The sequence below is a fragment of the Dermacentor silvarum genome, chromosome 10, assembly GCF_013339745.2.
Source record: "Dermacentor silvarum isolate Dsil-2018 chromosome 10, BIME_Dsil_1.4, whole genome shotgun sequence".
NCBI lineage: Eukaryota > Metazoa > Arthropoda > Arachnida > Ixodida > Ixodidae > Dermacentor > Dermacentor silvarum.
In genome coordinates, this window is record NC_051163.1 from 68,054,814 (window position 1) to 68,077,857 (window position 23,044).

Here is a 23,044-nt window from a genome sequence, read left to right on the forward strand (position 1 = left end):
TCACCTATAAGCGTGTCATTACGTAAATCTAAAATAGTTCAAAAGTTACTCGAGAGAAACGGGAGGGGGGGGGGAGTCTAAGTACGGAAATATTCGTAATTTGTTTAGTTGGCTACCTCACAGCTGGAGAGAGGAATAGAGGAATGAAAAAAAAAAGAGGCGAGACATTTGATAATGGATCTACAATTGACTACGTGCATTAGCCAAAAGGAAGTCTACCTATATAGCCGGGAACTCATGTTCATTGCCTAAAGCTATACTGTAGAAGCACTCACGGAGATGTGACACGTCCTTACTGACAGCGTTTAGCGTTTGCCAAGCAGCTTATACCAGCAAGAGTGACAGCTCCGAGCACTTTCTTCCCTCCTATCTCTGCCTCTCTCATGCCTTGTCTTACCCCTACCTTCCATTCCCCAAATCGCTTACCGACGTTCAGTGACAGCGACGTTCAGTGACAAGGGCTTTCCCCTTCTCAGTCAATCGATCGCTCTTCCTCTCCCACGGGGCTTTAGGGGCTCAAAAAAGTGATAGTGTTAGCTTCTGTAACCTACCCGCCACGGTGGCTTAGTGGCTATGGTGTTGCGCTCCTAAGCACGAAGTCGCGGGATCGAATCTCGGCAGCGGCGGCCGCATTTCAAAGGGGGCGAAATGTGAAAACGCCCGGGTCCCATGCACTGGGGGCACGTTCAAGATCCGCTGGTGGGTCAAAATTAATCCGGAGTCCCCCACTATGGCGTGCCTCATAATGAGTAGGTGGTTTTGGCACGCAAAACCCCAAAATTCAATTCTGTAACTTCTCGATTGAACAGTCTGCTCAAAGCATACAACAGAGCCTAGCGTGAGAATGACTACCAAACGCCTCCTATGCTACTGTTCCAACTTTGCAAAATAATGGCAAAACATAGTAACAGCTGCTAAAGCTTCCGAAGTCTGGTCAAACTACACACAAAGGCAGAATGCACGAAAGGACGGAAGCTATAAGAGAAGCCTGGCAGCACTCAACTGTTCTCGCAGTTGAATCCGCTGTGCGCGAGCGCGTTCTCGCACTCGCAGTTGTACGAGCCCCAGTTCTCGTGGCAGGTGGCGCCGTTCTGGCACGGGTTGGACGAGCACGACGGCTGGCAGTCCATCACGATGTCCGGCACCCTGCGACCACCATCACCGCGACGACGAGGACGACAACAGGGGAGGGAGGAAGAAAACAACAACGATTGCATTGAGAAAGACGGCAGGTGCTGAGTGCAACAATGGTGGCAACAGGAAACGAACGAGGTCACTGAAAGGTTCCAAGAGATTTCTTACGAAAGCAGCAAAGACAGGTGAAAAGTAGGTGAACAGGCGGGTGAGTAGGTGAACTTTAAGCTGTTGGTGGTTATATACTGTTGGTAAGCTCAGGCTAGCCCCTGAAATGTTGAAATTCAAGCTCAACTTGTGAGATGATAATAAAATTTGCTTCTGGAACATCCTGGTGTGCTCTGATAAACTCTATTATTCCTACATATTGTCAATCCTGGCTCATTTCTGAGCCTAATCGAACACTTTGCGGGAAGATAATGGCTTCAAATAGTGCCAGAGAGCATGCAGTGCCCAAGACCAATAGTATGCTGTAATCTATATCGGAATTCTAAGCCCCAAAAAGTGTAGCCTTGAAAGACCGGTGCTAGAAGATTTCAGTTACGACGTTGATAAAATATAGCGCATGAACCGTGAAGTTGGGCAACTAGCCCAAATGAGCCAACCTTATGGTCCTTGCATGCTGTAAACCCACCGTTGTGTTGGCGCACAGAGAGCTTCAGCAAGTGTTACATCAAAACTGCCTAGTCACCCAAATATGCTGAAGAAAAGCAAATAATCCATCAAGTAAACAGATCAGACCTGTAACCACAAGAACCACAGCATTCTAAATGTGAAGAAAAAAAATGTGCGTAAACTGAAAGACCTCATGTTGCAACTTAGCAGATGATTGATGGATAACTGCTGTTAGGTAAATAAATTAGTTCCGTGAAAGGAGTGTCATGAAAGGGAAAAATTGTCGTCTACCTGTAACTAGCACGAAACTACAATAAACATACAATTTTCACGAAAAGAAACTTTCATGGTTGAATAAAAATTCGCCATGGCCGGGGGGATCAAATCCGGGATGAACACCATTCCTGAATGCTCGCTTTGCCATGAAAAGGTTAACTCCGAATCTAACATTTATCAGCGATGTGAACTATTTAATACCATTAAACAGTTTCAACCTCAGTTGCCGAATTTGCGCTGTACAAACTATCGAAAAAAAAAAACACGAACAAACCACGCGGCATGCCGCCGTTACATCGCTTTGCTTTAGCAAACGTCTCAACCAAGAAAAAAAATCTCGATACTTTGTGGGTGGTTTCTATTGTGTTGCTTATTGTCAGTAAATAGCATCAGTTGCAATCATTTGAGGAAAAGAGTTAAAATTAGTCTATTTGCATAATTTTGCGTAAACTGTTGTCATCGGCATTGCGTTATACCAGAGGAAATAAAAAGGAGGCTTGAATAAGTGCCAGGAAAGATTGTGCCATAAAGAGTTGAATGAGAGCACAGTGTCATTTTGACGTGCAGTTTAAGTTCTAGATATTAGTGGAGATATAAACAAGAGTCACAGGCCGTGTATGCGTGCTGTTAGTCACCATGCTAAAATTTGGCGATCTGAGCACTTACCGATCTCTCGCCCTAAAGGAAGGAAGAACAAGTAAAAGAATCGATAAAGTACATCGTATACGAAAGACTATGTTTACATAATGAGAATTTTATCGCTGCAGTTAGGGCAGTATTATAACTGGTATTCTTTAATTTCGAAGACCACGTCGTAGCCCGTATTTTTCTCGGAATGCATAAAGAAAGCTAGCCATTGTTTGGCGATTGCTGAAAGCAACGCGCATGACTTAAGTCCGCCTACCGCTAAAAGCACTGATCAGAAAGAATATTTTACATAAAACACATACATACCCTAACAGTAAACGAAACACAATTAATTATGACCTCCAGTCTTGTGAGGTGCACAATGAAGAGATAAATAGATTACCCAGTTACGAGATTATCCATTACAATGGTGCTGCATAGTAGGCAACACCATACTTTGGAACAATAGAAGAGAAACTTAAAATGACAGGTTAGAAGATGGATGCACGCTGACAACGCTACTCACCTCCGGCTTAGGTGGTTGTAAAGGTTCACCACGTGATTGTTGATTATCAGTCCTCTAAAGCACCCTATGAAGCCTTCAGTGATGTCCGGATGGGTAAGCAGATCTCTGAAAGGTAGCGAATGGACGTGTTACGTCTCAAGTGTATACCATAAACTTGCCCACATCGTCACAATATAGATCTGATGAGCGCAAATCAGTGTGAAACAAAGCATAATATATTACGAGTGGTCCTTACTGTTTACTTTTTTGTTGATAATAATGGACTGAAACAGCATTAACAAAACAAGAAGGGCCGAAACTATCTGTATAGAGTATACGATCTGTAAGACATTTTACATCGGCGGCAGTGGAAACTAAGATTCAGCGATTAGATTAGAAAAGTTGGAGCCGCAGGATGGATTTGGCTGCAGAAGGGAAGGGGTAACGGGCGATCACTGCGGAACATGCTAATGAATGTTGTAATGATGATAATGATGATAATAATGATAGCACAAGCAGCGATGACAATGATTTTACAAAAAGTTCACGCAGAGACCCTTCTGGGAGCTGGCTAAGCATGCATAAGAATTGTGCTACTTGCTCTTCTCCACGCAGCTCAGTGTCATTATCAATGTTATGAAACTTGATCCGACCAGTGTAAATGACAGCGCTGCGGCGAGATGAACTGCTGTGGATGGCAGCTCAAGGTGAATCAATGATGCAAGCAAACTACTGCAGGTGGCGGCGCCAAGTGCGCTGGTGACGTACCGATCATTAAAGCCATTATCGTTCTTTAGTGTCTTATATCCGCGTCGAACCATTATGAACAGCGATCAATCGTACTCTAGCAGCGGCTTCGTATGGCGCGGCCGCGCGGGTCCTATCTTGACAGCGATCTGCGATGGGGACAGAGTGCGCCGAGTGCTGATAGCCTCGTGTGCACTGTGTTCTCGCCGCTTAGTCCACGTTGAAGCGAGAGGCCGCACGAAGGTGTATTCGCTTGCTGCTGTGGGCCCTATTTTGAAAGTGATCGCCTTACGTGACAGATGGCAGGACGGACAGACGAACGAACGAGTTTCCTCGTTGGGTAGGCATGGAAATGCTTACACATTAAAAAAAGAGTGTCACCAAGACAGCGCACCCGCAAATGCAGCAAGCGTTTCCAAGCAAGCAGCAGATTGACCTCCTCATGAACTCTCTCTGGCGCCATTGAGTTCTTCCAAGTATCTCGCAACAGGGAGTCTTGAAGGCGCAATTGCAGAAAAAAGGTGTACAATTCATACTTTAGACATGCTGCAAAGCACGTCACCAAAATACAGTGGCGCTGTTGACACATTCTATGAAGGCGAAAAGTAAACTTCAACAACCTAATGACAGGAATTGTTTTCTGAAGGCAAGACTAATACAAATGGCTGAGTTTTCAATATTACACTGTAATGATTGTTGCTCGAAGAGGCTAACGGAGAGGAAGCAGAGAAGTTTCAATGGATAGTGATCTGCTCATTTTGCCTGCTCCTTGACAAACATACCGCTTGCATACAGAACAGCTTCACAGCGAGACCTCACGACGATTCGACGGAGCTACCATCATATTCGGTGCAGTCGAAAAAAAGAAATGGCATGAATTTTTCGCGCAAGAAAGATTAAGAGATGTGGCGAAGCTACCGGTAGTTATTTTTCAAAGAATATTTTTCAAAGCGCTTTATATCGAAGAAGAAGAGAATTATCATAGTATGCCATTTTCGCTGGAACAATGCACAATCATTTACAAACATTCAGCTTCTCTAAATTACACATGGCAGAATTAAAACCTATTGATTTTCGCAGTCGCAGAAAATTTTCCCAAGTTCATCAATGCACCTTTGTCTAAAAATGATCCATTGGGCCTTGGCCGGACCCTTGTTGGCGGCATGGTGTACTAGAGGATCCCATCAAATTCTTGCACAAGAGTGGTCTGAATTTGAGACTTTGAAGAGTGTTCACTGTTCAAGCTCATTCACCACCATTTTCATGGTCATCATCAACAATTTTCTCTCTTTTTCTTTTTCCTTCCATTACCCTTCCCCTATGCTGAGTATCTGGTCGAAACCTGGATTCAGGACAATGTTACAGATTTTCTATGGTAATAAATTTCTCTCTCTCTCTCATCCGTTCTCGCGTCGGTGCTCGAGTACCAAGAGTCAGTGCTCACTTTGGTGCGCCGCCAATGTACAGGGGACCCTCGAAGGGCCCGACGCCTTCGTCCTTGGCCAGGTCGACCATGACCGAGTCCAGGTTGACGGTGAATCGCATGTGGTGGGTGTCGTGGTCCAACCACACCTGCTGCCACTCGCCCGTGTTGAGGCGGCTGCGCGACAGCAGCTTGACGATCCGCGGCTCTCCATTCACCGTGTACTCGAAGGAGAGCTCGTAGTCTGCGATAAGCAAATGGTTAACTGTGGGGAGATTCTCATAAGATGCGAGTTGTGCCGCATTTGCACCGGCTACATGCCCCGGATTTACTAATTCAGTTCGGCCGAATCAATACCATGTTAGCGAAAGGTCACCATGGTCATGAATAAAGTATGAGCATTGCATATTGTTATTCTTCACTGTGGTAAACGAAGTGCTGGCAATGCTGGCAGGACTAACTGCTCAGTCCTATATTTACCGAAGTTTTTCAAAATGTTATGCTGCCATCCTCCCCCAATTAAAGTACGCCTCCTCTATGATTAGAACACATGCTCTGGCGGTGCCCTGCGTTACAGGGTGACGAAGACGTTACGTCGTCCAAGTGGGAGGCTGCTCTACGCAGTCCAGATTTTGAAGCACAACTATGGGCAGTCCAACGGGCCCGTGACGTGGCAGGAGAAGCTAGGCCTTTCAGTCCCGACGTGGGAGCGGCCTGCTACGTGCTAGTGCACGTTCCGAAGGACCTCAATAAAGTTTTTCCATTCCATTCCTCTATGATTGAGCACAGACCAAGTAGAGATACTCTATCTCCAATTATATAGTAATTGATACTTTGTGTGGAATATCTTAAAGAGAATAAATAGGCCCTTTTTGGTACTATTTAATTTTTTTCTCATCAGATAATGCAATTTGGGTCACAAAGGTAATGCTGTGCAGACTTGATTGTCCTAGCCTTCTCTGTAGACAGGCTTGCGAGGAACAGAAAAGATGGTCTCGCCAGTGCAGAACAATCAAAGCCGTGCTACTGAATACCACTTGCGAAATTCCAAATAGGCCCCATGTTTCTAAACCTGGACACATTGATTGGCAAACTGCGCAGGAGTTTTGTCCACTCCTGCATCACTTATGGACAGCAAGACTGACAACAAAGCACTAAGCATCGAGCACAGCAGCAAACTAATATCTCGGCACGCACAGTAAGGAAAGTCAAATAACGAGTATTTTTTAATCAGCGCAGTCTTTTCCAGTCAGATAAGTGACTTCAGACACTTTTGCTGAGGCGATGTATGACGACGAGTTTAATGTCGTCACTCATTGGTGGCACGAATGTCAATCAAACCCCAAAGAAATGCACTCGGGCATGTCAAAGAATTTGAAGCGGAGTTTCGAGCTTGTGTGATTCAAGAACTTTGGCTAGAAGAGCTGGTAGACACGTGGTGGCGCCGCGATGACTGGTGATCTGTACTCACCGCTGGTAATCATGGCGAGCAGGTACCCGTGCTTCTCGTGCAGCGCCGCCTGGTAGAGCACGACGGCACGCTTGCTGGATGTACGGAAGCTGAAGGCCAGATCCCCTCGGCGCCAGCCAGTCTGCACCTCCAGGTATGAGGGCGCCGTCTTGAAGGTGATCACGTACTGCTGTGTGTCTGCACAAAGGATGATAGGATGTCAAAGTTGCTGCAGGGCCTCGGAGCTGAAAACTGAGTGCAGGAGAACTAGATACGTCCTTGATCAACAGGCAGAAAGTCACCGTAAAAACAGGAATAGGCAGTGGCCCACAAATGGAAAGCTTTGGATAGGTAATTTCAGTAGTCTCATTCACGTTGTTCAAACTAAAGCAGTGCTGTATTTGGAATTGATATGTGTTTCGGAGATGATGTAATGTTCTAAATACATCGATGTTGAATGTTGACAAACTAATTTACACGACTAAACAGCACTCTGCTTTGCCCTTCAAAGCAACGTTACTATAACAACTTAGTTTCACAGCTCCGCTGAAAACATGGGCCAAGTGGCGGTTGTGAGAACTAACAGCGCTGCGATCGAGTCGCGCTACCGGCAGCACTTCCGGTTGCGTGCCTTGTTCGCTGCGGCTGTGTCCCATGTGGGTGTTTTGTTGCTGCTCATTTGTTGTATCGTGCAGATGTTCGTTTGAAGGCTTAAGTATTCGGAGCTCGTGCTCATCTGCGGAGGCGTGAAGCTTGGCTCAAGTTGTGTCGAGCATGCAATATGCCGACGTGTTTTGTACCGGGTTGCAAAAGCGGCTACAAGTTGTCAGCTAAGTGCCACTTTTAATGCCTAAGCATTTTTTGGCAAGTACCACAGGTCCGTCACGCGAAAAGTATAATGCTTTGTATCTGCACAAAAATGCGTAATGTGCGAAGTTAGAACGTTAATTGTTATAATAATATAAATGTGGATGATTGGTAGCTTTATAAGTGATAAGGAACAATTCACACAAACAAAAATTAATCAGAGAGAATACTCCTGGGGATACAAAGGGCTCCATAGAATATGCATGGGGAAGCTTATAGTAAGGGTAGGGCAAATTAAAATTGTGGGTGGGTCAAATAAACGTGTGGGGGGGGAGGGCAACTTGAAATTTGGGAATGAGCCACCTTAAGTTTTGGCGTGGGCAAACTTGAAATGTGGGGTGGGCCGACCTCAAATTTGGGGGCGGGCCAGCGCACATTACGACTCTAACTTCCTCCAAGGAAATGCATAGCTTACATAGGATGTAAGGGAGCTCTTCATTTGCAGATGGGGCAATAAAGAATAATTTTTTAAGCTTTTTCATGCTATCCGGTAGTTTTTTTTTTGTTCTTCTGCCCTCATTAGCTATCCTGTTTTTATTTCCCTCCCACTTAATTGATTATGAACTGCCTTATCTGGCGGACACATCCAGTCACACCTGATGTCGGAGTAGTTTCACAGTTATAGCATAGCCGTTGAAATTGAAGCGTGCACGTCGCCCTTAGGATTCGCACTGCGCTTGCGAAGTTGTCACTCATAGTGAAAACCATGAACTCTAATTACGAAGGCAGTACAGCTATTCATTGGAGTAATAAATCGACGCAGACGAGCCAACGTGCCGCGCCGCTGCAGCAGCAGTGCAGCAGCTGATGCGGCCAACCGGTAGCGGGACTCGACCGCGGCGCCATTACTTCTCGCGACCACCACGTGGGCCACATGCTTGCACCGACCAATATGCGGAGCTGTGCCTTGCAGTTTAGGGAACCAAGAGCGACACACATGTGAGCGGCGTGTCGAACCATTTGGAAGTTCAGTGTAGCTAACCACGTGAACCACGGAAAGCAAAACGCCTGTACAAAGCTAATTGCACGGTTCTGACATAAGGCACTTGGCTCGCATGCCGCCGACGCAGGTTGAAGTTCGGAAGGAGACATGCATTCTTTTTTCTCTCTGCAAGTATAGATGGAATTGGTTAAGGTCTAAAAACATCAACATAATTTTTAAAGCGTCCCATAGCTATTGTTGTTATTTATCTTCAATTGGCGAGATTATCTTAAGTGTCAGGCTCGTATCGTGCGCTTAGTTTACGCACTTAGGACATTTCCATGTTATAAAAAAAATAATAAACCGATACAGTCTTAAATATGGTACACTCAAATAAGACCTACCATTTCGCACTCTGTGACGGTGACAAGAACTTTATTTGGTCCTGAGAAACTGTGGCCTGGGGGAGCCGAAGGAGCACTCGGGAGCATCTCTGTATGGTGTAAATTTTATCGCGCCCCTTAGGGTCTGATTATGTGTCAATACACTCTAAAATCTTCTACACCCTTTTGGACTTATCTCGCACCCAGCCAATATTCATCATCTATATTTGTATTCCATCTTTTCCTTTCTCCCAGCATAGGATAGCCAACCAAACGTTTTTCGGGTTAACATCACTGCTTTCTCCCTTTCTTTTCTACTCCAGTATTGGGCGTTAAGCCAAGGAGATAGGAGCATGTTGTCCGTGAACTAAAATATATCGAGAGCGTAGCGTAAAAAAAAACGTCGAAGTTTCGCCCGAAAAGCGAAGCATCGATTGCGATAGAAAATTAGTGGACATCTATACGAAGTAAGGGTAGTAGTTTTATCGGCCGTTTACACTTGTAAACATAGACATACTAACTAAACGAACAAGCATGGTGTCCATGGCAGTCCACTGTGTTTTCTGTGCTGTGTGTACACTAGACCTATACACTAGACCGCGCTGGTGTATACACTAGAAAATGCCAGAACACACCAAACCGGTCTGGTGCATTTTTCAACTAGGTGTGACCCGACGCAGATAGCTTTCAAGATACAGCAGCCTGGGCAGGCGCGCGTGGCCGCAGCAGCCGTCCGGAGTAGATAGCGCCCCCACCCACTCCCTTCCCTCCCGCCGGAGCATTGCACACGGCGGAAGACCACGCGCTTCATTCCCTCGTCCCTCCCTTGAGTGCACGAGATTAAGCCGCGATCGCCGGCTGACTCTCGCACGCTTTCACTCGTACGTAGAGCATACGGTGCGCGGCGACAATTTTATCACCCTTGGACTTTATATAGAACCTCACGGTGATGGCCATGGCAGAAATGCGGCTGGAGTGTCCGTATAATTGCTATCGCAATAAACTGCACGCGATATAGATAACAATTAATGTCGGGGCACAAGTCAGGTCCAAAAAAGACATTTTTTTAGAGCGTACAATAGCCGCTGTCTATATTGAACGTTTTCTTTTCTTTTTTTCACTGTGCATAGAAAGAAGTCATGACGCTTGTAACGGGAAAATACCAAGCGAACGATTGAGTGCGATTACTTTTTGTGCTGCTAAATAGCAATCTAAACGGTGTTCAGACCACGGCCATATTGACGAAGGCCCCTAAGTAAGCCTGGTACCTTCACAATATAAGGTCATACGGGTTTATCTTGAAACACACGGGTTTTCATGTAAAAATTGATATTATAATACATGAATATGGACACTGGGCACATGGAGCATGTGTCTTTTTCAAAGAGAAAAATTTGTATCTAAGTGCAAGTTTATGCTCGCTGCAAAATAAGCTTTTTTCCTCACTGGTATCGGTGCACTCGAGGGGTCCCAGGGTCATGCGCGCCTCTGCGTCGTGGGCCAGCCCCTTCGGCTGGAGCATGTATATGCGCACAATGCCCAGGTCCGCGGGCCGGTCGTAGACCCCTTCGTCGAGCCGCCAGCGGCCGTCGGCCACGTCGCAGTTGCAGAGGCGCGACGCGTTCGAGCAGCTTCGCGTCTCAGCGCACTGGCACCAGGCGGGCCGGCCACTGCCAATGCTCGTGACGTAGTGGCGGCCGGACGATGACTCCAACCATGTGTAGCTCTCCAGTCTGGATTCGTGAGCCGCGGCAAGAACAGGTACGTGCACAGAAAGGAAGAATGATTCGGAAGATTAAAATAACATGCGGGAAGAACAGCGACATATTTATATCGATTAATACAACCACAGGAAAATAGTCGTTTGTCGTTCTTCCTTGTCCACGTCAGCTGAGCGCTATGGTCCCGATAACTGGCTTTAAGAGCCCATGGTAAAACCACAAATGAGGCAGTGCAAGGTGGCACAGGTTGGGCTTGTTTTTAAGTCAGAGAAGCGCAGAGCAAGGTTAGTTTTGAAGAAAGACTAAGGAACATGGATGAAAACAAATGGCCGGCTAAAGTGAACAAATAGCGGTTCCCAAAAGCGTGGACATGGAATAGAGGAAGAAGTCAAGAAATTTGGCACCCAAGTACAGGGTAGTTGAAAGTGCAAACAGGCAACCAAGAGTCATAAGAACGAAATTGAGAGAAACAGAGACGGAAAATTGAATGGAAAGGGTCGAAACTAAGAAACCATGAATATTTACAAAAACGGAAGGAAAGAAATAAGGAGGGAAAATTTATATGATAACAAAAAGGCGAGTGCCTTGCTATTTAAAGCCCAAAGATATTCTGTGCCACTTATTTTACCGTAAGAATGGTTTTAGACAAGATCGTGCGCAGACTTGCATTGCACAGATGCAACAGAAATTACTTCAGCACTTGACATGGCTGCTCCGAGCCTGTTTAGGCCTTCTCGCTGCAGGCCGAACGGGTAGCAGTTTCTAGCCCGTCTGCCCCCTTCAAGAGAAGAGAAAGGCCTTGTGAACTTTCGCTACACTTTAACTCATCTCGGCCGCCAAGTTTGGGTGTTATCCTGGCGGTCTTCTTGAGATTGTTTCTCGTTATTGAGGGATGAAGACTAGCCTATAGCCAAACACAGGCATCTCTCGATGTCACTGCAACGGAGCAGTCACGCAGTCTATCACCGCTATGGCAAAACAGGGCGAAACACACAGATGGAGCCACCATCAGGCTGCAGAAAAATGAATATCTTTTGAGCCATGTCACCAGTGTCACTGAAGCCGACATGCACTTGACACTAGGCGTTGCTTGAAGCCACATACGCCAGCATGTATATGCCCCCTCGCTCATGCATCAATGCTCAGATGTGTCAACTAAATCATTCTTATAAATATTTCGTGACTCCTATTGCTTTCCATATGCGTAAACTTCTTGTGGCTAAACTGTACTAAACTGCCTGTGTCCTTCGCTCTTTGTGTGCGCTAGTTTTATCATGATTAATAACCAACTCACTAAGCTTTCAGTTCTTCTGCACTTTATGCTTTAGTAACGTGTGCAACAACCTGGCATGACTTTGTCATGAGCAATGGGTGCATCGACGGCAAATTCTTCGATGGAGCTCGCAACTCCTGCGGTTACCTAACATTGGTTCAGAAATCAAATATTTCTAAAGTAATTTTTCTGTGTTTGAAAAAGACTCATCGTTGCGCAATAAAAATTTGGTCCTACTGTTTAAAAAAAATCACTTGCCATGCTGGTACCTGCGGCACATGCTGCGACTTTTTAAATGCTTGGTGGAGTCGCCTACTGAATCGCATCACAATCGATGAGGTGCACAAGTGCTGCATTTGTAATTATTATTCTTAAACATGCCGCAAGAGAGGAAGTGAAGATACTGTTGCCCAACTGTAGGCCAAGGAGTCATCGTCGGCGCTTCCTGAGAACACGTTCCCCTATATTTTCTGGCCGTGCAGTGCGACAGGGCCCCCTTTCTATAGTAAACATTGCACAATATGCTTAGTTTCTTACCCCAGGGGAGCCTTGAAGCACTCGTAGCTGATGTGCTGGTAGCACTGCTTGGATGCATGGATCAGGGACTGCAGCATCTCAGGCGTGAACTCCCTGTAGGTGATGTCCATGTAGAAACCTTCGAGGCCATATTTTCTCACGACCTGCAATGAGAAAACCCGAAGCAGGCGCAAAAAGAAAGTCACTCATGAGAAAGCAAACACAGGATGCTTAATGCGTCAGTTAAGTTAGCTGTCTTTTTAATGCGAAATAATTATATGCCGCATTACACGAAAACCCGTCGGTGTGACCAAAAGATTGTACCGAAAATGGCCTGCGCCGCAAAGAGTAAAAACACATAAAAAATGCTCAGATTGACGTCACATTCCTCTGGAAGATTCCTGTAAGCAAAGTAAATTAATAGATTTGAAAAGAAAATTTGGTACATTTTGGTCTGGGTGGGAATCGAACCCGGACCTCCAGAGTGCGTCTCTACGGTTCTGGCTTACTAAAGGTCTGCGTAGTGCGTGCATAATTGCACATGTCACGTCGCAGCTATCTGGCTGATTAAAGCTGTGGCCTAGTGCCTGCGTCATTGGGCACGTGACGACGCAGTCAAGGGAGAGGAGGTGGCGCCAAGTCATGAGTGTATAAAATGAGCGCATTCACAATGTTCTGAGGTCTACAAACGGTGTAATGCTTTCGCTTCCCAGACATAAGCAATCTTAAATGTCCCTGCCGAATTATTTTTCTTTTTGACAAAAGATGAAAGTGATAGTAGCGACTGATTAGTAGCACCGCATGCAGGTAAGCTCAGCCTACTGAGTGGGGTACGCAGCTTTTTTTCATCTCCGATTGCCATTCACTTATCAGAAGCAACGAGCACTCCCGCTTGAGCCGATCTTGCAGCGGAGTGTACGTTGCAAGGGAAGAAGCAAGACGAGGAGACCAAACAAGTTGCTTCTGTTTTGCCATCATAAATAGGAAAGACGGGACAAGAGCAAAATGGAGGTAGGGGGGAGCGGCTGGGTGCCGAGCCTCCCTAGACCCCCCTCCCACCTCCTCCCTGGTTTCAATGTATGTTTTGATGATGCCCCCCCCCCCCTCCTTCAGGCTGCTCTGGATTCACCTCTTGCCCAAGCACATACTCTGAAAAATCAAGTAAGGCCTAGCGGGATGGCTTGAAATATGATTGACAACAACGCCAAGTCCTGCAACACGTGACATAATTCGACAACAGTGGACCTTCAAGACGAGTAAGAGCAGCAGCCGACGTCTAGTCAATGTTGCACGTATTGACGGCAATCACATAGTGGACTCATACTGTGCAGATTAAGGATCATGTCTAACTGACAGTCTGGTGACTGAGTGTGTTACCCAATTTCTACGTGACCACATGTAAACACAACTCCCAGCGTATAACTGCCACGGTAGGACACTTCCAACAAATGTCTGGCTGAGTGCGAGTTTCCACAGAACGCGGTAATGCAAGGATCATCGCGTTCCAGCGCTGTTGCAGACTGACTACACGGGGTTTCATGGCAACTAGCACGAGCGAGACGATGCAAGCATGCGCGGCAGTTATATTTCGAGGTATTGTTGCAATTCAGTGCTTTCCACTGACCATTTCGCGTTGCATGTTGTGGTTGACTTTGGTTGCGATGGATCCGTCCGGGCGCTGCATGTCGCACTCCACGTGAGCCGGCGGGAGTGGGCCGTTTCGGTCGATGTCGATCTTGTACGTCCCGGACTTGCGGTAGCCCACGAGGAACAGCTCCTGGCATGTCCGCTTGTACGTTGCTGCGAACGTGGGCAAAACCGATTCGTAAGAGAGAACAGCAGGGAAATAATCACTCACAGATCCCACGCGCTGTGGGCATCGGTGTAAGAGAAAATTTGATAAGCCGGTAAGGCAAACCATCACATCACGATAATAAATGCGCAGCGGATTTCAGCGATGAATGCGTCCCGTAAGGGTCATCAGCCGCGGTGGCGTATCTTGCAGAACAGAGGTAAGTTTTATTTAAGAGCAATATTCTCGAGGTTTCAGTGATGAGGACTTAGCACCGGAAGCATCGAAGTAGACGGCCAAAAGCTATCTTGGCACTGTGCAAAGATAGTGAGCATGGTACAGCAACAGAAACGTTGACAGCCCTTATAAGCCAAGACGTCCACTGCGGAGTCACGTGAAACTTCGCGAAAGTAATCGTATTCCCGACCCCGATTGCTTCTACTCGGCGAGACTGACGGCGACTACGATGACACGCCAAATCACGGATAGGTAGGCTTTGAAACTTTCACTTCAAAAAATTCACGGATGATTACGATACCCCCTAATGCAATTGTGAGCGGAGCCATTTAGGTGTTTTGAATTCGCGATATATTGTGGCAAAGAATTTTATTCTTAACGAGAGGCTCCTCTCGGCGGTGCCGCTGAGCCTCTGCTCAGGCAGCTCATTTAGCAGCAGCAGCAGACGAAGCATTTCCACCAGTTGCGTCGCTCGTTAAGAAAACGTGAACACGGGAACGCGTGGCTCACGCGGAGCGCATTCTCTATCGGCAGCGGCGGCGCAGGTGAAGTAGTGCATGCGCAGTGGGTCCGAAACCCACGCCAGCGCTTTGTTTCCATATATGGTGTTGGTGGACCCGCTCACTGCATGCCTAGTCGCCACCGTGAAGCATGACTCGTGCGGCACTCCGCTTTCCTCCTTACCCTTTGGCCGTACTCTCCTCCTCCGATTTCTTCCTCGCGCTCTCTTCGCTACCACTGTCTTTCATACCCTGCTGTGCTCCATGTTCACTCTTTCATCCTTCGCTGTGCTCGCACGCTTCGTTACGCCGAGGGACGCCAATGCTCGACGCAGGAACGGGTGCTTAAGAGCTGTGCTCTAAAAGTTAATTAAAGTAATTAAATTCAGCATTTTACGTACCAAAACCCCAATATCATTATGAGGTACGCAGATAGCAGGGTACTACAGAAATTTTGACAACCCGTAGAACTTTATCATGCACCCAATGCACAGCACACGAGTGTTATTGCATTTCACCGCCATCGAAATGCGGCGGCCGCGGCCGGGATGCTCTGTAGCTTATGGCTTAATTAGCTCGTGCTTAGCAGCGCAACGTCATGCCACTAAGCCACCACAGCGGGTCGCTTCAAAAATTGAGCGGTAGCTATCGGAGATGATGGTCAAAGTCACCAAGTAAGACACAACCAATTCGAATTTCGCACGCGGAACATAAGGTGAAAATGTCACCCGAATGTCACCCGTCTTCCGCAAACGGAAGCAAAACCATATCGAAGCCTAACTTAACGCTCTGTATAATAATTGAGCATATGAATAAATATCTAGCAATTAAATTGAGAAGGCACTCTGATTTCTACAGTGAAAGCTGCTATATGGCTAGGCGAAACGAAAAACCGTTCATCCTATGTTTCGCTAAACGTCTCCATTGGCTGCACCATCAGTTACGTTGCTCTCTACGTCGCACCCAAACGTGCGCGCCATTGGCAGCTCCATTAATGACGTCATTAGCGGATGTGTTTGTGCCATTGCCACAGTATCGCTGCTCTGCCCACAACGCCGCCTCCTCGACTCGCTGTTGTCGCATGCGTTCAATATCTCGAGTTAGATTGGCGTCGTGGTTAGCAGCATTCGCCCGCCATTGGCGCTTGCGTTCCACTAGAAACACAAACATGTAACCAGTTACTGAGAAACGCTTCAATACAGCATCAGGATTAACCCACTGCTAAACACCGGGGCCACACGTTTCAGCTTCGCTGGTTAACCATCGGTACGGAGTGCTTGGGCGGCATAGAGTTTCTCACTATAACATCTAGAGGGTAAACTGGCGCCAGCGTCTATGCAAGTTTCTTAAAGGGCGCCATGCCCTCATGGGAATGACAGGATATGTGTCTGCGAGGCTTGTGTTGGCTGGTGTTGAACGAGGCTTCGTCTAAAACGTGGATGTGGCTACACAAATAATGCGTTCTTAAAGTAAAATCTACATAAAAGGCTTTCATGCACCCATATTACATCTCTCAATAAAGTTTACTCACCTACAATGCAGAATCAAGCGAACAAAAGCAAGAACAGACGACAAGTTGTTCCAAAGCGAGCGATAATCTTGTCGTCTGCCCTCCAACTTTAGCGGCCAGCTGATACTTTTTACTTTTCATATAATTGTGCACCCAATAATAAGTCCTCAAAATTAAACAAAACATGTTTTTGTTTAAAAATAAAGCTAAAGCAGTTTTTTACGTGCTGTTTTAGCAGGAAATGAATCATTGTGACAGACGGAACGGTGCTAGCCAGGCACGTCTTCAAGGCTTTCTTGGCTCTCCGAGAACGATGCCAATCCGAAGTCACAATATACCGGCATTCCCATGGATACCACAGCGCAGCAGCGCCAGTTTTCCGTCTAGGTAATATAGTGAGAAACTCTATGTTGGGCGGTGTTTTTTTATATATATTATCGCGCTCGGTCCTCAAGCTCAAGACATGTTGATGATGCCAATCTGTTGAAGTATATGAAAAGCACAATGGCAGCAAGCTTTATTTTTTGTTTTCTCTAATATTCATGCTACTTTTTAGACCTGATGATTTATTACACACTTTTCTTTTGTATTTAAGTCATATTTTTGCCGTTAAATGCATTCAGTGCCTTTTTTTGCTCTAAAATATTTATTTTGTTTGCGATAGACACTTTGAAAAACCCACAAGTGTTCTTCTGCACACACAGCATATGACTTAAGCTGGTTAAGCAGTATGGTGGTCCTTGCTGCATAGAATTGTGAATAATGCGTCAGAGTGTCGAATATGTGCCAAAGTTGAGGCTGTCCATCACTCCTTGCAGCATCCCACTTTTCAAAACGCAACTCTTAGCTTCATGTATGCTTATTCGCGGAAGAGCAGTGCACAATGGTTCTCAAGTTAGATAGATAGATATATTTTATTGATAAGAAAGACAGAGAGGTCGACCTGAGCTAGTGTGCTCTAGTCTGCTACTCTGTACCGGGGAAAAGGAAGGGAAGTGAAAGTACTTGGATGGATGATGATGATGAGAGAAGTGGTGAGTGCATGGAAAAACATGCTGACGAAACTTTGCATATCGTATATTCTCTCTATCTTCTTTCCTTCTCGATTTACCCTAGTGCTATAGCCCGTCCACCGCTGTGAGAATTTGCCACTTTACTTGTAAGCCAAACAACCACACTCACAGAAGTGGCAAGTCTTGCCCGTGTATCCCGTGCCGTTGCAGTTGCACTTGAAGCGCGAGCCGTCCAGGTAGCACTGGCCTCCGTGCTCGCAAGCGTTCGGGTTGTTGCACGGGTTGATGAGCTGACAGTTATCCAGCGAGACCTCACCGTGCGCGTACTCCGTGCCGACCACCTTGCGAGGATCCACCCACTCCTTCTCCACATAGATGTCGCGGAAGCATCCCACGAAGCCTGCAACGAGTGATGTGGTTTAAGACACGTTCAGTAAACATGCTTGCACAATAAAGCGTGCTTGTTTGTCCCATGGCTAACTAAACCTAATCTAACGTAACCTAACCTTACCATTAACGCTGTGATGCCCAAACACAGTTCCACATCAAAGACAAATGGAAAAACTTATGTACCTTAATTTCTGGCTGTGGGGAGCCCATTTGTACAAAAATAACATGGGGAGCAATACTGGAGTTAGAGCTTCATTAATGCAGTAATTAATTATTTAGTAACTGGGTTGTTCAATCATCCACAGATGAAACTTTACTCAAAGAAATCAAAAACGCAATCCTGAACTCTAAGTTGTATCCTGCGCTTTTGAGGCATCAAACGTACCTCATAATATACGTTGGGGATTACAGGGTTAAATGTGTAAGTAATTTGTACTATACAAGACTTGAACTACACTTGTCTTGAGATAAGCAGCATAGTTAAAAACTGCGTATCTATTTCAGCCATCCGGTGCGCACCGAAATATCTGATGCGACAGTGTGAAAGTAATTGCTATGGTCGATTATTTTATGTAGTGTTTGTGTCACCTGTTGTAGCTGTTATCTTGTTTACTTGGCACAAAAATTCGGCAAGGAAAGAAAACTTCATTTGTCCCTCTTAACAATTGGATGTTACCCCCTAAGAGTGAGAGTATTAATGGGACAAACCAACCACCCGGGAGGTTGAAAATGTTTTACTATCCATTCTTTCCCAAATCAATGTGCTGAAGCTTATCCAGCTGAATAACCCCACGCCTTGACAGAACACAGCAGTTCCTTTGCAAAGTTATGCTCGGAAGTGTCGACATAGCAATGCGGGCCTAGAGTATACGTGTATGGACTTGAGATGCTTAAAACTGCCGAGCGAAACAAACAAAAGGCTAATTGATTAGGTGTTTATTGATAGATTGATTTTAACGGGTTCAAGCGACATGCTATTTGAGAGACTGTCATCGAGGGAGGCTTTAGAATAATTTGGACCACGTGGGGTTCCTTCACATGCATGCAAAGCTCGGCACACCAGCAGTCTTGCATTTCTGCTGCTCGCGCTGAAATGCAGCAGCCGCGACCGCACATCAAAGTCGTGTCATCGTGCCCAGTAGCAGCATGCCATAAACACAGCCACTGCGGTAGGTCCAATTACAAAAAAAAAAGGTGAGGCGCAGTAATAACACTAACGAAAACTATAATATCTTGTAGGAGGGCGTGATGTTTGGAAATAACACATTTGGTTTTCAAATTACTCTCAGTAGAGGGGTCCTCTCAAAATGCCACCTTAGAATGACATTATGTGTTGCGTGTTATCGCAATGGACACTTGGCACCATTACAGTGATTAGGTGTGTCAAGCCTTGAAGCCCGCAAAGCTCTTGTACATTTTCATTTCATCCTGAATGTATTTTTTTGTCTGCAAATTATTTCACTGGACCAACCTCATCTTCTTTCCTAATAATCGCTGTCAGCTTCTACGATGCATTTTCTTCTCTAAAATGGAACTTTATACTGTTACAATTGTCAAACTGAGCGTGAATGTTAGTTTACTTCATATATTGCCCGATGCATGGGGCTGCAATGGCGCAATAGAGTTATAGGTCTCTATGGCTTTGTTAAGTCATCGATAGGTAGAATTTACAGGGTGCTCCTCGGCTATCATGTGCATATGTGATGGTGACATACAACAATCTTTATTTTAAAATTGAAATATCTGCTCTCAAAAGACGAAGGGCCGAGGAAAACGTCGGCGTTCTTGATTCTCACCCATGACGTGCTGCTTGGGGAATCCTCCAATCACGAGCGGCCCGACGAGCTCCACGCGACGGGGGTAGGTGTCCTTCAACTTCCGGTTGAAGTCGATCGTCAGCTCGACATTTCTGCGACAGAGCACAACTGTTGTGAGATGACACTCTTACTCGAATTCATGCACTTATCAGAAATGTAATGTTTGTACGAGTGTTTGAAGTGCCCGTTCTCATGAAAGCAATGACAGCGGCACACAGAAGTGACATACACGACGAAGACACATCAAGAAAGACGGAATCAGAGCGGGACGACGGTGGGACGACGGCACAACATATGCGTGACAGCGCATAGCGCAGTGTAACCGCAACGAGGGGAAAACCCTGTTTTGGGCTCGTGGTGCTGTGGCAGCAAAATATTATACCGTTTCTGTTTAGCATGTGCAATAGTCTAGCTTGCGCAAGACTTAACGCGCTTATGATTACATACTGACAAGCCAAATCAGCAACTTTGGTGACAGGGGTGGTATTCTGTAAGAGTCTACCTAGTGGACTGTCCATTTCGCCATTTCTGTGACCGTTGATTTGCTGCAGCTTGACGTGCAGGAAGGTGCCAGCCAGTCTCCTTCCTGCAGGTCAAGCTGCAGCGAATCAGCGGTCGCTGAAATGGACAGTCCACTAGGTAGGCTCTTACAGAATACCGCTCCTGATGTGACATGCCACGTGACGCGGAGACGAGGTGCGAGATTCAAGGTGGTGTAGGCACATGTACTGTGATCCCACGTCGCTTTCAGGAACGCCAAACCTGTGCTCTCGTGGAAAGTGCCTTATTTGGATTGCCCCCACCGTGACGTACCAATTAACTTACACATAGCTTAACCCGCAGGTTTCCTCTCATTGCAGATAAGTTCGAAGCTACACATAACTTTAATGCCATCCCAGGTGTGAGAGACCTGCAGCCTCTGTCAAAAGTGACCAAACAAATCAGCGCATCAGTGCAACAGAGTTCTGGTCACGTAATGACGCTCTTGTGGTATTTCTGCACCCTTAGAAAGTCCTGAATCCTGAGGTAGACAGTTGTGCCAACTCTCTCCAGATATTTTTAACCGGAAGCTTTAGCTTGGGGGCTCCTCTCTAAATGCATCAGAACGCAGAAATCATTTTTCTCGGCAACCACTACACCGAATTTGATGAGGTTTGTAGCATTTAAAGGGAAAAGTTAAACTCTAGTGACTGTTGGAAGCGGAATTTCGGTTTACGCCGTCAACTTTTTATTACAAGTTATTGAAAACTGAAAAAAAATTGCAAGAAAAAGACAATCAAGTTTACAACTCTAACTCGGCAATGAAAAAATATTACATATAAAGAGGACAAAAGGGATGCATTATACATTGCATCCCGTTTGTCCTTGTACACTGCACATTGCATCCCTTTTTAAGATTGCAACACATTTACCGAAGTGTTAAATCATTATATCAAATGTGTCCTCTTTTGATGTTCTAACGGATGCAGTTTACAGAACTGCGATATCTGTAGTTGGTGCAGAGTTCCGAATTTGTAAACCTCGTGCTTCTATTTTCTCGAACTTCCCAATGTTTGGCAATTTTTTTAAAAGGAATCAGACCTGAAATCATAATTGTGCTTGCGACTGTGGTTAGAACATACCTTTTTCTCTCAAATGCAACAAATTTCATCAAAATCGGTTGAAGGGTTATCTCAAAAAAGCATTTCTGCGTTTTACATGTATTTGAATAGGGTGCATCGGAGCTGGGCCTGACAATTACCTGCAGAACGAATTACCTGCAGTCATTAGTGCACTGACCTCTTAACTTTAGACAAAGGCCCCTCCTACAACGCATTTATGTTCTCACCGAGCCGCCATATTGACGACTCCTGCAAATGCTAGTGGCAGATTTGACGTTTATATAAAAATATAAACAGTGCTAGTGGAACTGCCTTCATGTAACTGTTGCCTCGTAAAAATTAAACTGTGGAGTTCAACAACCTGATACTACACAGTGGGTTATGAGGGATGCCGTAATGGTCTCATTTTGACCACTGGAAGTTCTTTAACATGCACCAGGAGTTACTTAGCATTAATCAGGAGTTCATTAACGTGTACCAGGAGTTATTTATCATTCATTGGGAGTTATTTAACGTGCAACAGGAGTTATTTAGCATTAATCTGGAGTTCTTTAACGTGCAACAGGAGTTATTTAGCGTTAATTGGGAGTTCCTTAACGTGCAACAAGAGTTCATCATCATCAGCCTATACTTATGTCCACTGCAGGACGAAGGCCTCTCCCTGCGATTTCCAATCATCCTTGTCTTGCACTAGCTGATTCGAACTGGCGCCTGCAAATTTCCTAACTTAATCACCCCACTTAATGTTCTGCCGTCCTCGACTGCACTTCCCTTCTCTTGACACCCATTCTGTAACTCTAATGGTCCACCGGTTATCTACCCGACGCATTAGATGGCCTGCCCAGCTCCATTTCTTTCTCTTAATGTCAGCTAGAATATCGGCTATGCCCGTTTGCTCTCTGATCCAAACTTCTCTCTTCCTGTCTCTTAACGTTAGTCTACAGAAGTTATTTACCATTAATCGGGAGTTCTTTAACGTGCAAGAGGAGTTATTTACCGTTAATCTGGAGTTCTTTAACATGCAAGAGGAGTTATTTAGCATTAATCGGGAGTTCTTTAACGTGCAACAGGAGTTATTTACTGTTAATCTGGAGTTCTTTAACGTGCAATAGGAGCTGTTTTGGCAGCGCTCATTGGCTGAGGCGAGCTCACAGGCTGAGTAGCTGTCGTCTGCTCGAAGCACCATCGTTGTTGCGTCGTTTGCATTCTTTCTGGCACTCTTTTTCCGTTTTATTTACAATAGATCGGTGGGGAATAATCTCAGTGTTACCGCCACCGAGTATCCGCCTGTCAAAGCCCCATACAGCTGCGGTATGGTCTCCGACGCGACAAGCATCCTTTGGGAGAAAGCGACGGTGGAGCCGTCACTTTCTCCTGAATAGCGTTTGAATAATTTTCAATAAAAAATGCCTCAGCGCAGAGCCCTCGTTGGACCCACTCCCCCAATCTAGTACACTTTACGTTGTGTTTACACGTACAGAAAGCCTTGGTAGAGAAATCACGTAACCTAATTAGGCGATACAACGTCAGCCCAGGCGGGAGACTAATGGGCTCGAATTGCTGAAGTGGCAGACACACCCCAGGTACTTTCAGAGGCTGCCCGTTTACAAGCATGACTCCAGACATACACAACACAACATGGAACGAGGGCTCATAGTACTCGTGCTCAGTGTATGTGTTTATCACATGGTCGTTTTGTTCGGACTACTAAATTCAGCATGTGGC

At 45.8% G+C, this 23,044-nt stretch overlaps 1 protein-coding gene across 8 annotated transcripts in view; it reads right to left on the minus strand.

Moving 5' to 3' along the window:
* LOC119465963 (axotactin-like) overlaps window positions 1-23,044 on the minus strand; it is a 213,231-nt gene that overhangs the window by 63,409 nt on the left and 126,778 nt on the right. For all 8 annotated transcript variants that reach the window (XM_049656830.1, XM_049656832.1, XM_049656829.1 and 5 more), the window contains 9 exons: window positions 19,698-19,810; window positions 17,681-17,911; window positions 14,084-14,259; window positions 12,481-12,623; window positions 10,396-10,682; window positions 6,799-6,975; window positions 5,349-5,571; window positions 3,179-3,283; window positions 1,004-1,146 (listed from right to left, as the gene is read on the minus strand). In XM_049656830.1, coding sequence (XP_049512787.1) covers window positions 1,004-1,146; window positions 3,179-3,283; window positions 5,349-5,571; window positions 6,799-6,975; window positions 10,396-10,682; window positions 12,481-12,623; window positions 14,084-14,259; window positions 17,681-17,911; window positions 19,698-19,810 — 1,598 coding nt within the window. The remainder of the gene's footprint in view (window positions 1-1,003; window positions 1,147-3,178; window positions 3,284-5,348; window positions 5,572-6,798; window positions 6,976-10,395; window positions 10,683-12,480; window positions 12,624-14,083; window positions 14,260-17,680; window positions 17,912-19,697; window positions 19,811-23,044) is intronic.